The 14,075-nt window shown below is 45.3% G+C and overlaps 1 protein-coding gene across 1 annotated transcript; it reads left to right on the top strand.

The window, feature by feature from the left end:
- Window positions 1-274: 274 nt before the first annotated feature.
- Window positions 275-3,944, top strand: LOC141088088 (uncharacterized). Its single transcript, XM_073574015.1, has one exon. The coding sequence runs from the start codon at window positions 1,878-1,880 to the stop codon at window positions 3,405-3,407; it is 1,530 nt and encodes a 509-aa protein (XP_073430116.1). The 5' UTR covers window positions 275-1,877; the 3' UTR covers window positions 3,408-3,944.
- Window positions 3,945-14,075: the final 10,131 nt, after the last annotated feature.

Raw genomic sequence — 14,075 nt, 5'->3', positions numbered from 1 at the left:
CAGATTCTGAAGGGGGGGATGTAGATGAGAACACATTATCACTTTCTTTTGAGCCTTCATACGAGGTTGAACATGATTGCATAGAACTGATGCAGCAAGAAGTTATTGGCTTGCCCAATGTCACTGACACACAATTGTCAAATCCAGACTTTGTGCTTTTTGTGGATGGCAGCAGATATGCCGATGAGAGTGGAAAATTCCACACAGGATATGCGGTAGTGTCACCACATGAGACTATTGTAGCAAAGGCACTTCCACCCCATATGTCTGCACAAGAAGCTGAACTAACAGCTCTGAATGAGGCATTAAAATTTTCCAAAGGAAAAACAGCAAATATCTACACTGACTCAAGATATGCCTTTGGGATAGTACATGATTTTGGGGTTTTGTGGCGCACAAGGGGTTTCATGACAGCAGCAGGAACACCCATAAAACATGCCACACTGATCAGAGAAATCCTCGAGAATGTGGCCCAGACACAGGGGGTAGCCGTTATGAGGGTGCCAGCACACACCAGAAAGGACAACATGGAAGCAAAAGGCAACGAAAAAGCAGACCAGGCGGCGAAACAAGCTGCCTTGGGGACTCCAGAAAAGGTAAACATAGTGCACCAAGATGCATCAGGATTGTTTACAGACTTACAAAAGTTCCAAGAAGATTCCGCCCAGACGGACAAGGAAACTTGGGAGAAGATGGGTGCTGAAAAAACGAACGGAATATGGAAGAAAGATCAGAAGTACTGCCTGCCTAGGGTTTTGTACCCAAGGATGGCAGAAGCAGTTCATCTTCCAACTCACATGTCCGCCAATGGAATGACACGCCTAGTCACGAACGATTGGATTGCTCCCGGGTTTGGGAAGGTGGCGCAGCTACACTGTACCACCTGTCCCATATGCCTAGCACACAATCCTGGACAAGTGGTGAAGACTCCACGGAAACACAGTCCTAGGCCGTTATATCCTTTCCAGAGACTGCAAATCGACTACATTCAACTCCCAAGAAGTGGACCATATGAGTATGTTCTGGTGTGTGTTGACATGTTCTCCGGATGGCCAGAAGCCTACCCAGTGAAAACGGCCACAGCTCGAGCCACTGCAAAGAGACTAGTGATGGAGCTAGTACCACGATTCGGTGTACCTGAAACAATTGAATCAGACAGAGGCACACACTTTACTGCTGAGGTAATGCAAAATGTAATGCAAATGATAGGTGTAGAACAGGCGTTCCATACACCCTACCACCCACAGAGTTCAGGGAAGGTAGAAAGAATGAACGGGACACTGAAATTGAAAATACAGAAAACCATGGAACAGACCCGTAGACCATGGCCAGAGTGTCTCCCATTAGCATTATTCTCAGTAAGATACACACCTACGGGGAAAACTAAACTGTCACCCTTCGAGATATTGTTTGGAAGACCACCAAACACAGGGTTGTACTACCCACAGGTCTTAACACTTAATGTGGATAATTTGATGAATTATGTGATCCAGTTGCAAAAGCATTTAACTCAAATGCATTCTCTAGTCTTCTCTTCCATTCCAGATCCAGACAGTGTGGAAGGAACTCACTGCTTGCAACCCGGTGATTACGTATATGTCACGTATATGTTACGTAGTAGTCTCGTAAGCTTGCAATGTATTACCATCTTTTCAGTTAGCCATTAAAAGGTATCAACTACTGAGGACTCTCAATCCTGAATATTTTACGTATATGTCAAGAAACACTCCAGAAAAACGCTTGAACCCCGATACCAAGGACCTTACCAAGTACTCCTAACAACGCCTACTTCTGTTAAGTTGGAAGGAAGACCAACCTGGATCCACGCATCACATTGCAAACTAGCCACAGGAGTTAGCAATACATAAGAGTGCATAATGCTTTGGTTTGGTTTTTCTGCATTGTCTATATTAATGATAGTAGCTGCGTGGGACAGTTTAAATTCTCCAATGTCCTTGAATAATAAGTTTATACAACATCATGAAAAATTACTGAAAGACTGGTCAAATGACACTCAGTCTCCAGCAGATTGCTGGATCTGCACGTATTCACCAGTATCAGCCACAAGTATTCCGTTTCTGGTTATTCCTGTTCCACCTGAAGAGTTATTTGCCTGGACTAATTGTTCTGATACACTTGCTAATAATGCCACAAATAATGTGAAGTTATGGAATATGACTGTTGGTATACCCATTGTGGGATGGGTAGGATACCCTTGGTGGCAGGGTAACCTTTCAGGAAGTAGTACACACCTTCAATATTTGGCATATAAAGGAGGGGTTTGGGTACCCAGGAATAGAACTCAGTTAACCTACCTGGGGCAAGTTCCAACATATGGTCTACAAGTTAGTTTTAATGTAACTTCTCACTCTACTGATGCCTTCAAACCAATGCTGCTAGAGAGAAGGTTACATAATATGTCATGGGAATATTCCAATTTATTTCCCCAGGGCACTAACGAAACTTGTATTGAAGTTCCCGGTAATATGCCTTGTAACGAGTCCTCTGGATATGAGAAGGGAACCTCTCCTTGTGGAAATCCTGATGCAGGTTATTGTAGTCCCTTAGGACAATCTCCACCTTGGTGCATGCTCCAGAATGCATCTGCATTCATCGATTTAGTGCATAGACTGGTATTACAACATTCAGCCCTATGGGACTTACCTAGTGACATGTTCTGGGTATGTGGAGACAATGCATATAAATGGCTGCCAGTAGGGGTAAGAGGTGCTTGTACTCTGGGTCGTTTGACTCCAGCTACTTTTGTTATTCCGAACGACCAGTTGAATACTCAGAGCATACCTAAACACACGTTATACAAAAGAGCCGCTGACAATACACCTCGCCTCTCTGGGAGACCACATATAGTGCAGATGAGTGTGGCCAATAAAATTGTCAGCTCTATTTTTATTTATCCTATGATTACTCAAATGTGGGATAAATTGGTTAGGGCTACAGATTATTTGGATGATCAAATCTGGGATATACTGGATATACTGAACACCACTGTTGCTGTCCAAAATCAGCTTATTATAGTCACTAATCAACATACTATAGTACTAGATTATTTAACGGCAGCGCAAGGTGGTATGTGTCAGGTCATCGGACCCGCTTGCTGTCATTATATAGATCCCAACAGTACTATAAAGTTAAAATTAAAAAAAGAGGATGTTCAAAGACTTAGAGATCAGTATGATAAAGACAATGATCGTACTAAAGATAGTTGGTGGTCAGACACTTTCTCCTTTCTTAATCCAGCTAATTGGTTTAAGGGTATTGGAGGCTGGATAGCTGGGATAATACTAAGTTTATTACGTATTGCCGTTTGTCTCCTTATAATATATGTGCTATTGAAACTTGTTTTTTGGTGTATCTCTGTATGCAAGAAAAGATGTAGAAATAGATAAGGAAGTTTGACTGTAAACAACAAGAATTTAACTATTATTCCTTTGAGTCCTAGGTTGACATCTCATTTCTGGCATGAAGGAGCGTACTCTTGCAATGATGGACGTGGCTTCAGTATCTGGGGGATGGAGAAGGTAGAAGACCTGTCTCCCTTGGGCAACCCGTCGGCCTGGGATAGTACCTGGTGAACGAGCCACTATACGCTGTTGTTGCAGGATCCAGTGTTCCAGATTGTGGAAAATGAAGATGTCAAAGGGGGGAATGATAAGAACTGAATGAGTTAAATAAAATCTGCTGGACATTATTTTTTCTTCAGGGATATGACTCAGCCATTTTCCCTTGTGAACCAAGGTCAAATATTTCCTGCTTACATGGCAAAGCTGTTGTAGAAGAACAAGTTGTGTAACTATTTTTCTTTTCTTTATTGCGCATGTCTGTAAATATCTAAATTCTTTATCATAAAAGGGGAAAGCTTGACTGAGGGGGCAGAGGCGCTCAGCAGGCATCCCGAGTTGTATCATACAGCTTGTGTCTGTGTAATTCTTCTCGATGGGGCAATCAATTAGAGACATATTAGAGAACATCGGTCCTTTGGATGAAAGAAGTATCTGAGGGATCCCGACAGTAGTTTTTGGGCCCCGTCTTTGCTCAGCCTGTCTTTCTGTCTGTGTAAGTGTTTTCATCTTGCTTCACCGTCATTATATGTGGGGGGCTGCCTATTGCTTTGGGGTCTGCTCTGGGGCAGTTAGATTTCCCCTTTCCTTCTTTAGGCCTATGTATCTCTCCGGCTGTGATCGAGGGGTCTAGGTCATCGTAGGAACCCCCCACGGCTACTGCTAGTTGTGTTGATAGGTTCAGGGGTCTGCAATCTGATAGTTGCCAACTTCTCTGGTTTTCAGGACTTAGCTAGCATTTCTGTTTTTGCCTCCTACTCAATCATAACAGCTATCTCTGTGTATGACCTCCATTTTGCCTGACTCTGAGTATTTCTGTATAGTGTCCTGCTGATCTCTGGAAGCAGGACGCTAAGCCCCGCCCCTTGAAGTCACATGACCGCAGGTCCTGCTCTGCATGCTAAACTTCAGCGTCCCCAGGTCCTGTTTGTCAGTACTTTCCGGCCGTACCTTACCCCGGGCCCCCCTACAGTGAAGGTGAGTCCCTACTCAGCGGAGGCTGCATGTTGGCGCTGACAGGACCCTGACACCAGCACTATACAAGTGCACCCCACAATGACAGACACCCCAATACCACTCACAAACACTACAGGGCCTGTCTGCATTCTGCAAGGCTAAAAGTTACTTGAGTTGATATTTTGGACACAATACAAAAGTTTGCAACCCGCGTCAACGGTCCTTATTGACTTTCAGTCCCTACCTAAAAGCATTTAATTTAAAAAGACATCAAATAGAAAAAAATCACATAAAAAAGACGTCATACTTACCAATACTTGGTCACAATACAGCATGCAGATAGGCCCCAGCATGATGCGCTACACATAGACATCTGTGTGACAGGCACCTTATGCAAACCTTATCCGGTGGCATTTTTAATACTAAGCAGTCATCTAATCATCCCTTGGACGATAGGCATGCTCGGATTGGTCAATTGGAGAACAGGTGAATTCTCTGGTAGGCCTCATTGCTGTTGTGTGCCTGGAGCAATGACAGAATGACACTGACTGGCAGGGTTTAAATAGTACAGTAGACGAAAAGACAGAAACAAAACACTGGCTTTATTGAAAGACAGAGGATTTTGTGCCTGGAAATGAAACTAACATTTCTTATAATGATAACAGCAATATCAGATATAAGGAGCGATATCTGGAACTTGTCACACAAACTGCGCTACAGCTATTGCAATACAAAGTTCAAAACAAACAGTATAAACAATATCTACAGACCACTGTCTTCTAAATTCCAACCTGGCTTCTGATATTCAGGCCACGCTGCCACAGCGCCCTAACTAGAGAAACCTGCTCTATACCCTATCGCAGTTGAACACCGGTGTCACTCACAGTTCTCCAGTGGTGAGGAGAAATTCTGCTAGCTTCTACCTGGTCCCAATGTAGTGGAACTGTCAGGATTCGTACCGGGGTCTAGTCTGTGTTCCACAGCAAGTCTCGCTGCCTTACTGGCTGTGCCACACAACCAGTCTTAATATACAGTTTCTGATCAACTAGTTCTTTTTCGTTCATCGTTCTTCCTCCGTTCTGGTGATTGGCTGCTTCACTGTTTCCTGTGCTTATGTCCCGCCTTCTTCCTATTTAGCACTCCACAGGGCTTTCACTCCTTGCCGGTGATTCTTCTGTTGTACGGATTCCTGCCTTCCCTACCGCGCTGTCCGGTACTACCTCTGACAGCCTCCCGGCCTCTCTTTCGTTGAGTACCTCTGGGACTCCAGCTTTCTGCTTTTGTCTTTGCTGAAAGCTTAGCATTTTTTGTGTTAGTTTGGGGTTTCGTGGTTTTACCCTTCAGGTTTATTCACTCTTTAGTTTCACTCTAGTGGCCCTCCTTGCTGCTGCTTGTCTCCCTTGGGTTGTCCTGCACTCATTCCACCCTCGGTTTACCCTCACTGTAGCTCCCTGCACTTACGCCGAGGTAGGGACCGCCGCCCAGTTGTCACCCACCGGCTAGGGTGGGACCGGCAAGTAGGTAGGGTCAGTGGGGGGTGGAGTTCAGTGGCACCTTCTTCCCCCGCCGTGTGGTGGAATCATAACAGGAACTGAGTTTGCTGTATTGCACTTTTCCTTACGGTTAACGATTCTGTCTACTTCCAGGTATGATCAAGTCTCATCCCACTTTCATTGCTGAAGGGACACTGCTACCACAGCGTTGCTTCCTCTATCCTGGTTATAGGTGCTTGGGGCAAACTGCCACTGCTGTGCTATGTGATCCTTTTTTTGTCCTGCTAGCTGATCCTGCAGTAAGCGGGCACTCTCTTCTTCCTTCAAGCCGCTGATTCATTTTTCAACAGTCTATCAGGGCTTGAACACCCTTATCAGTCTGTCTTCCTGACACAGGCCCAAGTCTCTTTGTCTCCACTTCAGGATCCTAACTTTCCTGTTCCTTGCTCAAACCAACACACAGCATGTTGCAGGTGGAAAAGGGCTTGTCCAAGTGCACATAAATCAGAGGGAGCATTGTCTCTTAAAGTCACAGTGTAATTCAGTTCTTAGTAGGGGCTGACCCCCTACATGCCCACCATTTTCTTTATATGAGCAATAGTTGACACAATACACTTCATTTGATTCACTATATTATTCATTTACTAACCTATCTAATTTATTGTTATATGGAAGCAGATGTAAATTTGTGAATGAGGGTAATAAAATACATTTGCTTGTAGGTGAAGAGTGGGTCCCAGAATCAATGTGACTGGCGGATTCTTGGCACCCCATTCCTAATGATTGTTTAGTATTTTGTTCTTGTGCTACCTCCACCAGGTATCACTGGGGAATGCTTACATTCCTTACCAATCATTTACTTTTCTCAGGCCCCAGCTCTTTCTCAGGCATTAAAGGCACTACCTACACATGCCTACATGCTCTATTATGATGGTAATGATGCATACATTTCATCGTCTGATAAATTAATTCATTAAATCTGCTTTGCAATATGTGTTAACAACATTATTTATAAAAAGGTTCATAGTAAGTTGCTGAAAAAAAATCAAAGCAGTAGCCGAAGAACTGGATGTTCCCTATCTCTGCTGGAGACATATATGTGCTGCTGGGTAATTTTCAAGGCCTCAAGGCCGAGTTATCAATAAAGACCTAGCATCTAGTATATTTAGTGTGGTTCTTGTAAGGGCATTGTGGAATCATTTTTAATTTAGTATGACTCTTGTAAATGTCTGACATGATTAAAACTAGTGTTTCAATTAAAAGATACTTTGGATAAAGCATTGGCCTAGAAATCGGGAAGTATAATGATGGACGTTATTACAACGACAGCTCTAGGCATTATAATCTAATTAAGACAACAGACTAAAGGAACAAAAAGGTTAAATCTGTAATCCTGCTGTTATAAGTGAATTTCTGAACCCTTGGAACATATGACAAGCTTAGAAGCTTAGAAATAGCTGTAAATGGCAAAAGTTATGCTGCTACAGATATGGATATTGTCAAATTGAGTTACTGTCTCAATATTTGTTGTTCCTTTTGTGCCAATTGTGGCTAGGGCCAATCTGAACAACAATGCGAAATCACCCCTAGTGGCAGCGGGAACTATCTGATAATACAACAGTACAACAAATGACAGATAACCCTTTACAATCTGCATATTGCCCATGGACCTGGTTTCATTTTGACATGTTCCCTGCTGACTGAGTAGTGATTACAAATGTCCTTGTTTTTTTTTTTTAATCTACATGCAAAGCAGTAGAAGTCATGTCTTGTTAAAACTGCATGCCCCTCTTTTAACCCATTCCTAACCGATGACGGAATAGTTCGTCATCGGTAAGGATCGCCTACTTTGAAGTGGGCTCCGGCGGTGAGCCCACCTCAAAGCCGCGACATGTCAGCTGTTATAAACAGCTGACATGTGCCCGCAATAGGCGATAGCAAAATCGCCATCCGCCCGCGCCTATTAACTAGTTAAATCCTGCTGTCAAAGCTGACAGCGGGCATTTAAATAGCACTTCCCGCCGCCAGGCCGGAAGTGAGCTCATTGTCGACCCCCACCACGTGATCGGGGGTCGGCGACTCATTGCCCTGACAACCAGAGGTCTCATAGAGACCTCTATGGTTGTTGCAGGCAGATCGCTTTGAGCCGCCCGGTGGCCGGCGCTCAAAGCACTGCATTAAATCTGCTACATATGGGCGATCTGCTCATCACCCATATGTAGCAGAGTCGATCGAGTTGTGCATGCTTCAAGCCTCCTATGGAGGCTATTGAAGCATGCCAAAAATAAAAAAAAAATGTTTAAAAAAAAAAAAGCAAAAAACCCCTAAAAGTTCAAATCACACGTACACATATTTTGTATCGCCGGGTTCAGAATCGCCCGATCTATCAATAAAAAAAGCATTAACCCGATCGCTAAACGGCGTAGCGAGAAAAAATTCAAAATGACAGAATTACGTTTTTTGGTCGCCGCGACATTACATTAAAATGCAATAACTGGCGATCAAAAGAACAAATTTGTACAAAAGTGGTATCATTAAATTTTTTTTTTTCTTTTTTAGCAAACTTTGGAAATTTTTTTCCCCACTTAGATAAAAGAGAACATAGACATGTCTGGTAATGACCTGGAGAATCATAATGGCAGGTTAGATTTAGTATTCATTGTTCCTAGCAATAAAGCCAAGCAAAAAACTAGTGTGGGATTGCACTTTTTTGCAATTTCACCGCACTTGGAATTTTTTTCACGTTTTCGAGTACACAAGATGGTAAAACCAATGATGTCTATCAAAAGTACAACTCGTTCCGCAAAAAAGAAGTGCTCACATGCCATATTGACGGGAAAATAAAAAACTTATGGCTCTGGAAAGAAGGAGAGCGAAAAATGAAAACGAAAAATCGAAAAAAAAGCTCTGTGAGTTAAGGGGTTAAATAAATCATATGGACAAGAAAATGTAAAGACATTTCTGAATGCAATTTATAGTTGGGATGTTGGAACCCCAATCTTCCCTGACCGCTTCTCTGATGATGAGGCAGAGTGCTCATAAAGCACTGCCTGATCATTGAGGGAGAACTGTGCAGCTGTTTATACCTGCACAGTTCTCCCCCACCTGCCACTGCTCATGCTCAGCATTAGAGACTGAACATCACAATCAGCTGTCTTGGAGAAAATGTGATTTAACTTCTCTATGGGACACCTTGTTGGAGGCTGGGAAGTTCACCAGTTTAAGATCATACAGAAATCCCATTTTCAGCAATGTACTCTGTTCCTCCTCATTTACATTGGAAGCAATGAAGGAGAAATCTTGGAAAGGGAAGGCTCTAAAGCTGGCACAGTGGCTTTTGCTATAGCTGTTCTGAGAAGTGATGTACTGAGAGGTGATACAGTATTACTTTAGGACCGGGGTAGAGAACCTTTTTTTCTGCCAAGAGCCATTTGGATATTTATACCATCATTCGAGGGCCATGCAAAATTATCAACATGGAATTTATCCTGCTATATTTGGTAAAGCATTTAATTAACTCACCCCTAATATGATGGCTGGAACTGATTTTCCTTCATGAGATGTGTGTTGTTAGGTGGTAATGATGATGCTGCTACATCACACTGCTTGACATTGGAGTTGGCGATGTGCAGCTGAGTTGCCTCTTCCAACCACTGATCCCAAGTCCACTCCCCACCCACCTGAGCCCCAAATAACACCAGGAAACTATAATGGAATATAATGGCCACAGCAGCTTTTTATTTAAGTAACGTACAACATTTGTAAATATAAACGCAACCTTGGGAGGTTCCTTGAAGCTCTCAAATCTGGTGACCAAAATGTAAAGAATACTTTTTTGTGGACAAACACATACCATAAATTACTCCCAGCCGTTACTGGCTCGGGAGCACCAAAACCCCATCGGGGTTGCACTGTCCACTTAATCCCTGGGGATCCGACCAATCACTGCCGGAAGTCCCCCCAAATCACCAGACCCAAACCACAGATAAGAACATTGAGGAATCCATATTACCACAGATCCCCCAAACCAATTTAGCACCAACTTCAAGGACCCCCTCCCTCCAAATGCCACAACGAAGGCAATTGAAATCCTTGATTGCCTGAGACCCCCCCCACACCGAAAAGCTATGACCCTCTCAATACCGTCATGCAGGCCCAATGCCCACAAATCCATGCCCACATCATTCAGATGAACACCATCAGCCAGGCAAAACTCCCCACTCCCTCTCTCCAGATCAAAGTGCCGAACCACCCCCCCATTCCTAACCATGAAATTGGACACCGCCCTATTAACCTTTATCCATGCCCTATTTAACTTGACAACCGATCTCGCATGCCGCCAAGTCTTTCTCGGGACAATCTCCGACCATACCACAGTTAACCCCTTAAATGACAACCACAACCGTAGAAGATCATGCTTAATATCCTTGACCAATTCACGAAAAGGACGGACCCCCAAATCATTTCCCCCTGCATGAAGAACTAAAATATCAGGGTCCTTGTCAAGCCTAGCGCTATTTTGTACCTCCTGCAAGACCCTGTTCCAACCCATACCCCTAAAACCAACCACCTGATTACCGCCACACTTCGCGAAAAACCCAGCTGCCGCCCTTCTCGCCGAACATCCGCACGCCGAGCTCCCCAATACACAAAGGAATGACTCAGGATCCACAACAGCAAAGGAGTGCAACCTGTAATGACAAAAAAACACCATTAACCAACGTGCAAACAAAATAACCCAACGTTCTCTTTTCAATGTAGGTCCGCACCCAAAGCCCCAGTGCGAACGTACGACCTATAACGTTCCGATTCCCACCTTCCAATCCGCTGTATCACCTTTGAACCCAAACCCCCAACTACCGCTTCCATAGCTGCCCCAATCCTGAAAGAGTGAGAAGCGAACCTAGACCCATTGATACCCAATCTGTCCAGACCTTTATGAAAAACCGCCACAAACTGAAACTTTGACAAGAAGGAAGCGTCAGCATGATGCAGCAATGGCCCCTCGCCACTCTGTTGCCATGACCTGTAATCCTGCAAGCAGCGCACCGGGCACATCAGAGATCCTGGCACTGCGCCCAAAACCACCCTTTTTCCCCTACCCTCCTGGTCCGTTTTTGACCTCCTTATCCAAAACTCCAAACCACTGTCACCCACCAATACGTCCCTATCCAACGAACCCCCACCGGAATACCGTCCCGGAGATACCAACTCCCCCACCCTCAATGCCCCAAAAAGGCAAGGGAAAAAGCCGCCCGAAAAAGAGAACACTCAAACCGTGACACACAAATATCGACCAACACCGCCCCCAACCGTTCAAGGATACCAAATGACAGCGGACGCCGGCAATCCGCCCTATTGCCCCGACGTCTGAACCCCTTGATGGCCTGGCTGACCAAAAAACACTTGGTCAAATCAACTTGACCCCACAATTTAAATCCAAAGTCTAAACCGGCCCTAACCTGCCCCACCCTAGACACCGACCAACCTTCTTCCGCTCCAAAACCCAACCACGCCAGCAACACGCCCAATTGATCCTCCCCAGAGGTGCCATAGGAACGTGTCCCCAACCAGTTTTCCCAAGAACTCCAAACTGACTCGTAGATCGACCAAGTACCAAAAGACAGAGATGCCCGTATTAGGGGTTCAGCAGCCCTGAGACCACCTTCCAAAGCCTGGCTGGACACTACAGGCCCGCTTCCTCTGCATCCAGGGCCAAGATCCGAAAACACTCCCACTGTGAACGAGACAAAGAATCAGCAATGGAATTCCTAATACCTGGCACATGAGAAGCCGTCACATGAGCATTGAGCGATAAACAAGTTAAAACAAGCTGCCGCAGAACTCGAATCACCGGAGGAGAGGATGCAATCAAGCTGTTAATGGAGCACACCACTCCCATGTTATCAATTAAAACGGACTCTTCTATTCCGAATCTCCTCCTTCCACAGGTTCACTGCCACCAAGATGGGAAAAATCTCCAACAAAGCAATATTCTTAACAAGGTCTAGCTGAAACCACTTGGCAGGCCATGCAGCCGCGCACCATTGGCCCTTAAAATACGCCCCAAAACCCACTCCCCCCGACGCATCCGTAAACAGGTCCAACTCCTCGTTTAAAACTGCCTCTTCCATGAGCAATGATCGTCCATTATATTGCTCCAAAAACTTGTCCCACACCTCCAAATCCGCCTTATGCTCACTGGTAAGTCGAACAAAATGATGTGGGCCCGCACTCCCGCCGTGGCGCTCGCCAGACGCCGAGAAAAGACCCTACCCATTGGAATAACGCGACAAGCGAAATTCAATTTACCAATTAGTGACTGAACCTCTCTCAATGACAATTTCTTCACCCGTCTAGCTCGAGACACCTCAACCCGCAACGCCTCCACCTTATCCTCCGGTAAACGGAACTTCCAAGCCACCGAATCAATCACGATTCCCAAAAAAGACAGGCACGTACAAGGCCCCTTCGTTTTTCCTGGAGCAAGCGGTACGCCAAAACGCTCTGCCACCCACTCCACAGCCCTAAGAAGCCTCTCACAACAGCCTGAGTCACCCGGACCGACACACAAAAAATCTTCTAGGTAATGAATCACGGAATCAAAACCCGACATGTCCCAGACAACCCATTCGAGAAAAGAACTGAACGCCCCAAAAAGCACGCAAGAAACCGAGCAACCCATTGGCAAACACCTATCAACAAAAAATTCTCCCTCCCAGTAACAGCCCAACAACCTAACACTCTCTGGATGAACCGGGAGCAACCGAAACGCCGACTCGATATCCGTTTTCGCCAAAAGTGCCCCCTTTCCACACCTCCGGACCAACTTTGCCGCCTCATCAAAAGACGTATACACCACCGAGCACATTTCCGGATCGATTCCATCATTCACCGACCTACCATGAGGGAAAGACAGGTGATGAATAAGCCTAAACTTATTTGGCTCTTTCTTCGGCACCACCCCCAGGGGCGAAACAACCAAATCCTCAAACGGAGGGTCCTTAAACGGCCCCGACATCCTTCCCAACTGAACTTCCTTCGCCAACTTTTCCGACGCCATCCCACCATACAGGTCAGCTGACCTGGGATTCTTCTGCCCCCATGGTATCTCAAAAGGAGGGTCAGGAATTCTAAAACCATCTCTGAAACCGGACAACAACAGTTCCGCCTTTACACCATCCAGAAAACTATTTAGATAAGGGGCCATCGCGGCTAATTTCACTGGCATCCCCCCTTTGGAATTACCACTCTCTGCTTTTCCTTTCTGCTTCCTAAAGCATCTGGAAGCACCATGCGAGCAAAGGTGCTTGAATTTGCAGCTTCTTCCGAATTTACACTGACCATCATTAAATTGCCAACATGCTTCTGGGTTCCCGACTGACCCGACTTACCGCCTGCCCCTTGACCACCACTTTGCGCATTTGAAGAGCCGGCCCCCCCAGGAAAGGAATGGCCAAACTTAGTCTGTGTCATAACCTTTAACCACAGACTTATGTCCTTCTGATCCCACCGAATCGCCGGACGAATCGCTTTCCTCTGTCTAAACTGATCGTCGTAATGGAGCCAAGCCTGACCCCCCATATACCCTATACGCCTCCCCAATTGAATCTAAATAACAAAAAAGAGGAGAACAATTCTCAGGCGCCTTTTCACCAATCACGCTAGCCAGAATTGCAAACGCCTGGAGCCAATTAGTGAACGTTTGTGGAATCAAACGCCATCTCCGTTTTTCCTCCTCCTCTTTTTTGCTATTGTCCTTCTTTCCCTTATCCAAATTGAACTTTTCTAGTGGTAACAAGGAGAAAATCTCAACATACTCATCCTTCCAGATCTTTTCCCGCACCTCCTTTTTTAGATGAGCTCCAAGTGGGCCCTCAAAGCATACATACACCTCCCCGTGGGCGCTATCATCTAAATGGATCCGACATTCCTTCTCTTTCTCTGTCTGAACTGAAACAGACACAGGGTCCGCTCGGCCCCCCGAGACCCCGATAACCGCCCCCGACGGGCGAGCCCCTCGCTGTTGCGACCCCACCCAGGCAGC

This window comes from Dendrobates tinctorius, unplaced genomic scaffold (assembly GCF_039654945.1).
Source record: "Dendrobates tinctorius isolate UK_male_01 unplaced genomic scaffold, ASM3965494v1 ptg000037l, whole genome shotgun sequence".
Taxonomy (NCBI): domain Eukaryota; kingdom Metazoa; phylum Chordata; class Amphibia; order Anura; family Dendrobatidae; genus Dendrobates; species Dendrobates tinctorius.
Note: the sequence above shows the minus strand (reverse complement) of the source record. Positions and strands in the feature narration are given on the sequence as shown.

Excerpts from the sequence above, each read along its gene's own strand:
- LOC141088088 (XM_073574015.1), top strand. The coding sequence starts at position 1,878 with ATGCTTTGGTTTGGTTTTTCTGCATTGTCTATATTAATGATAGTAGCT.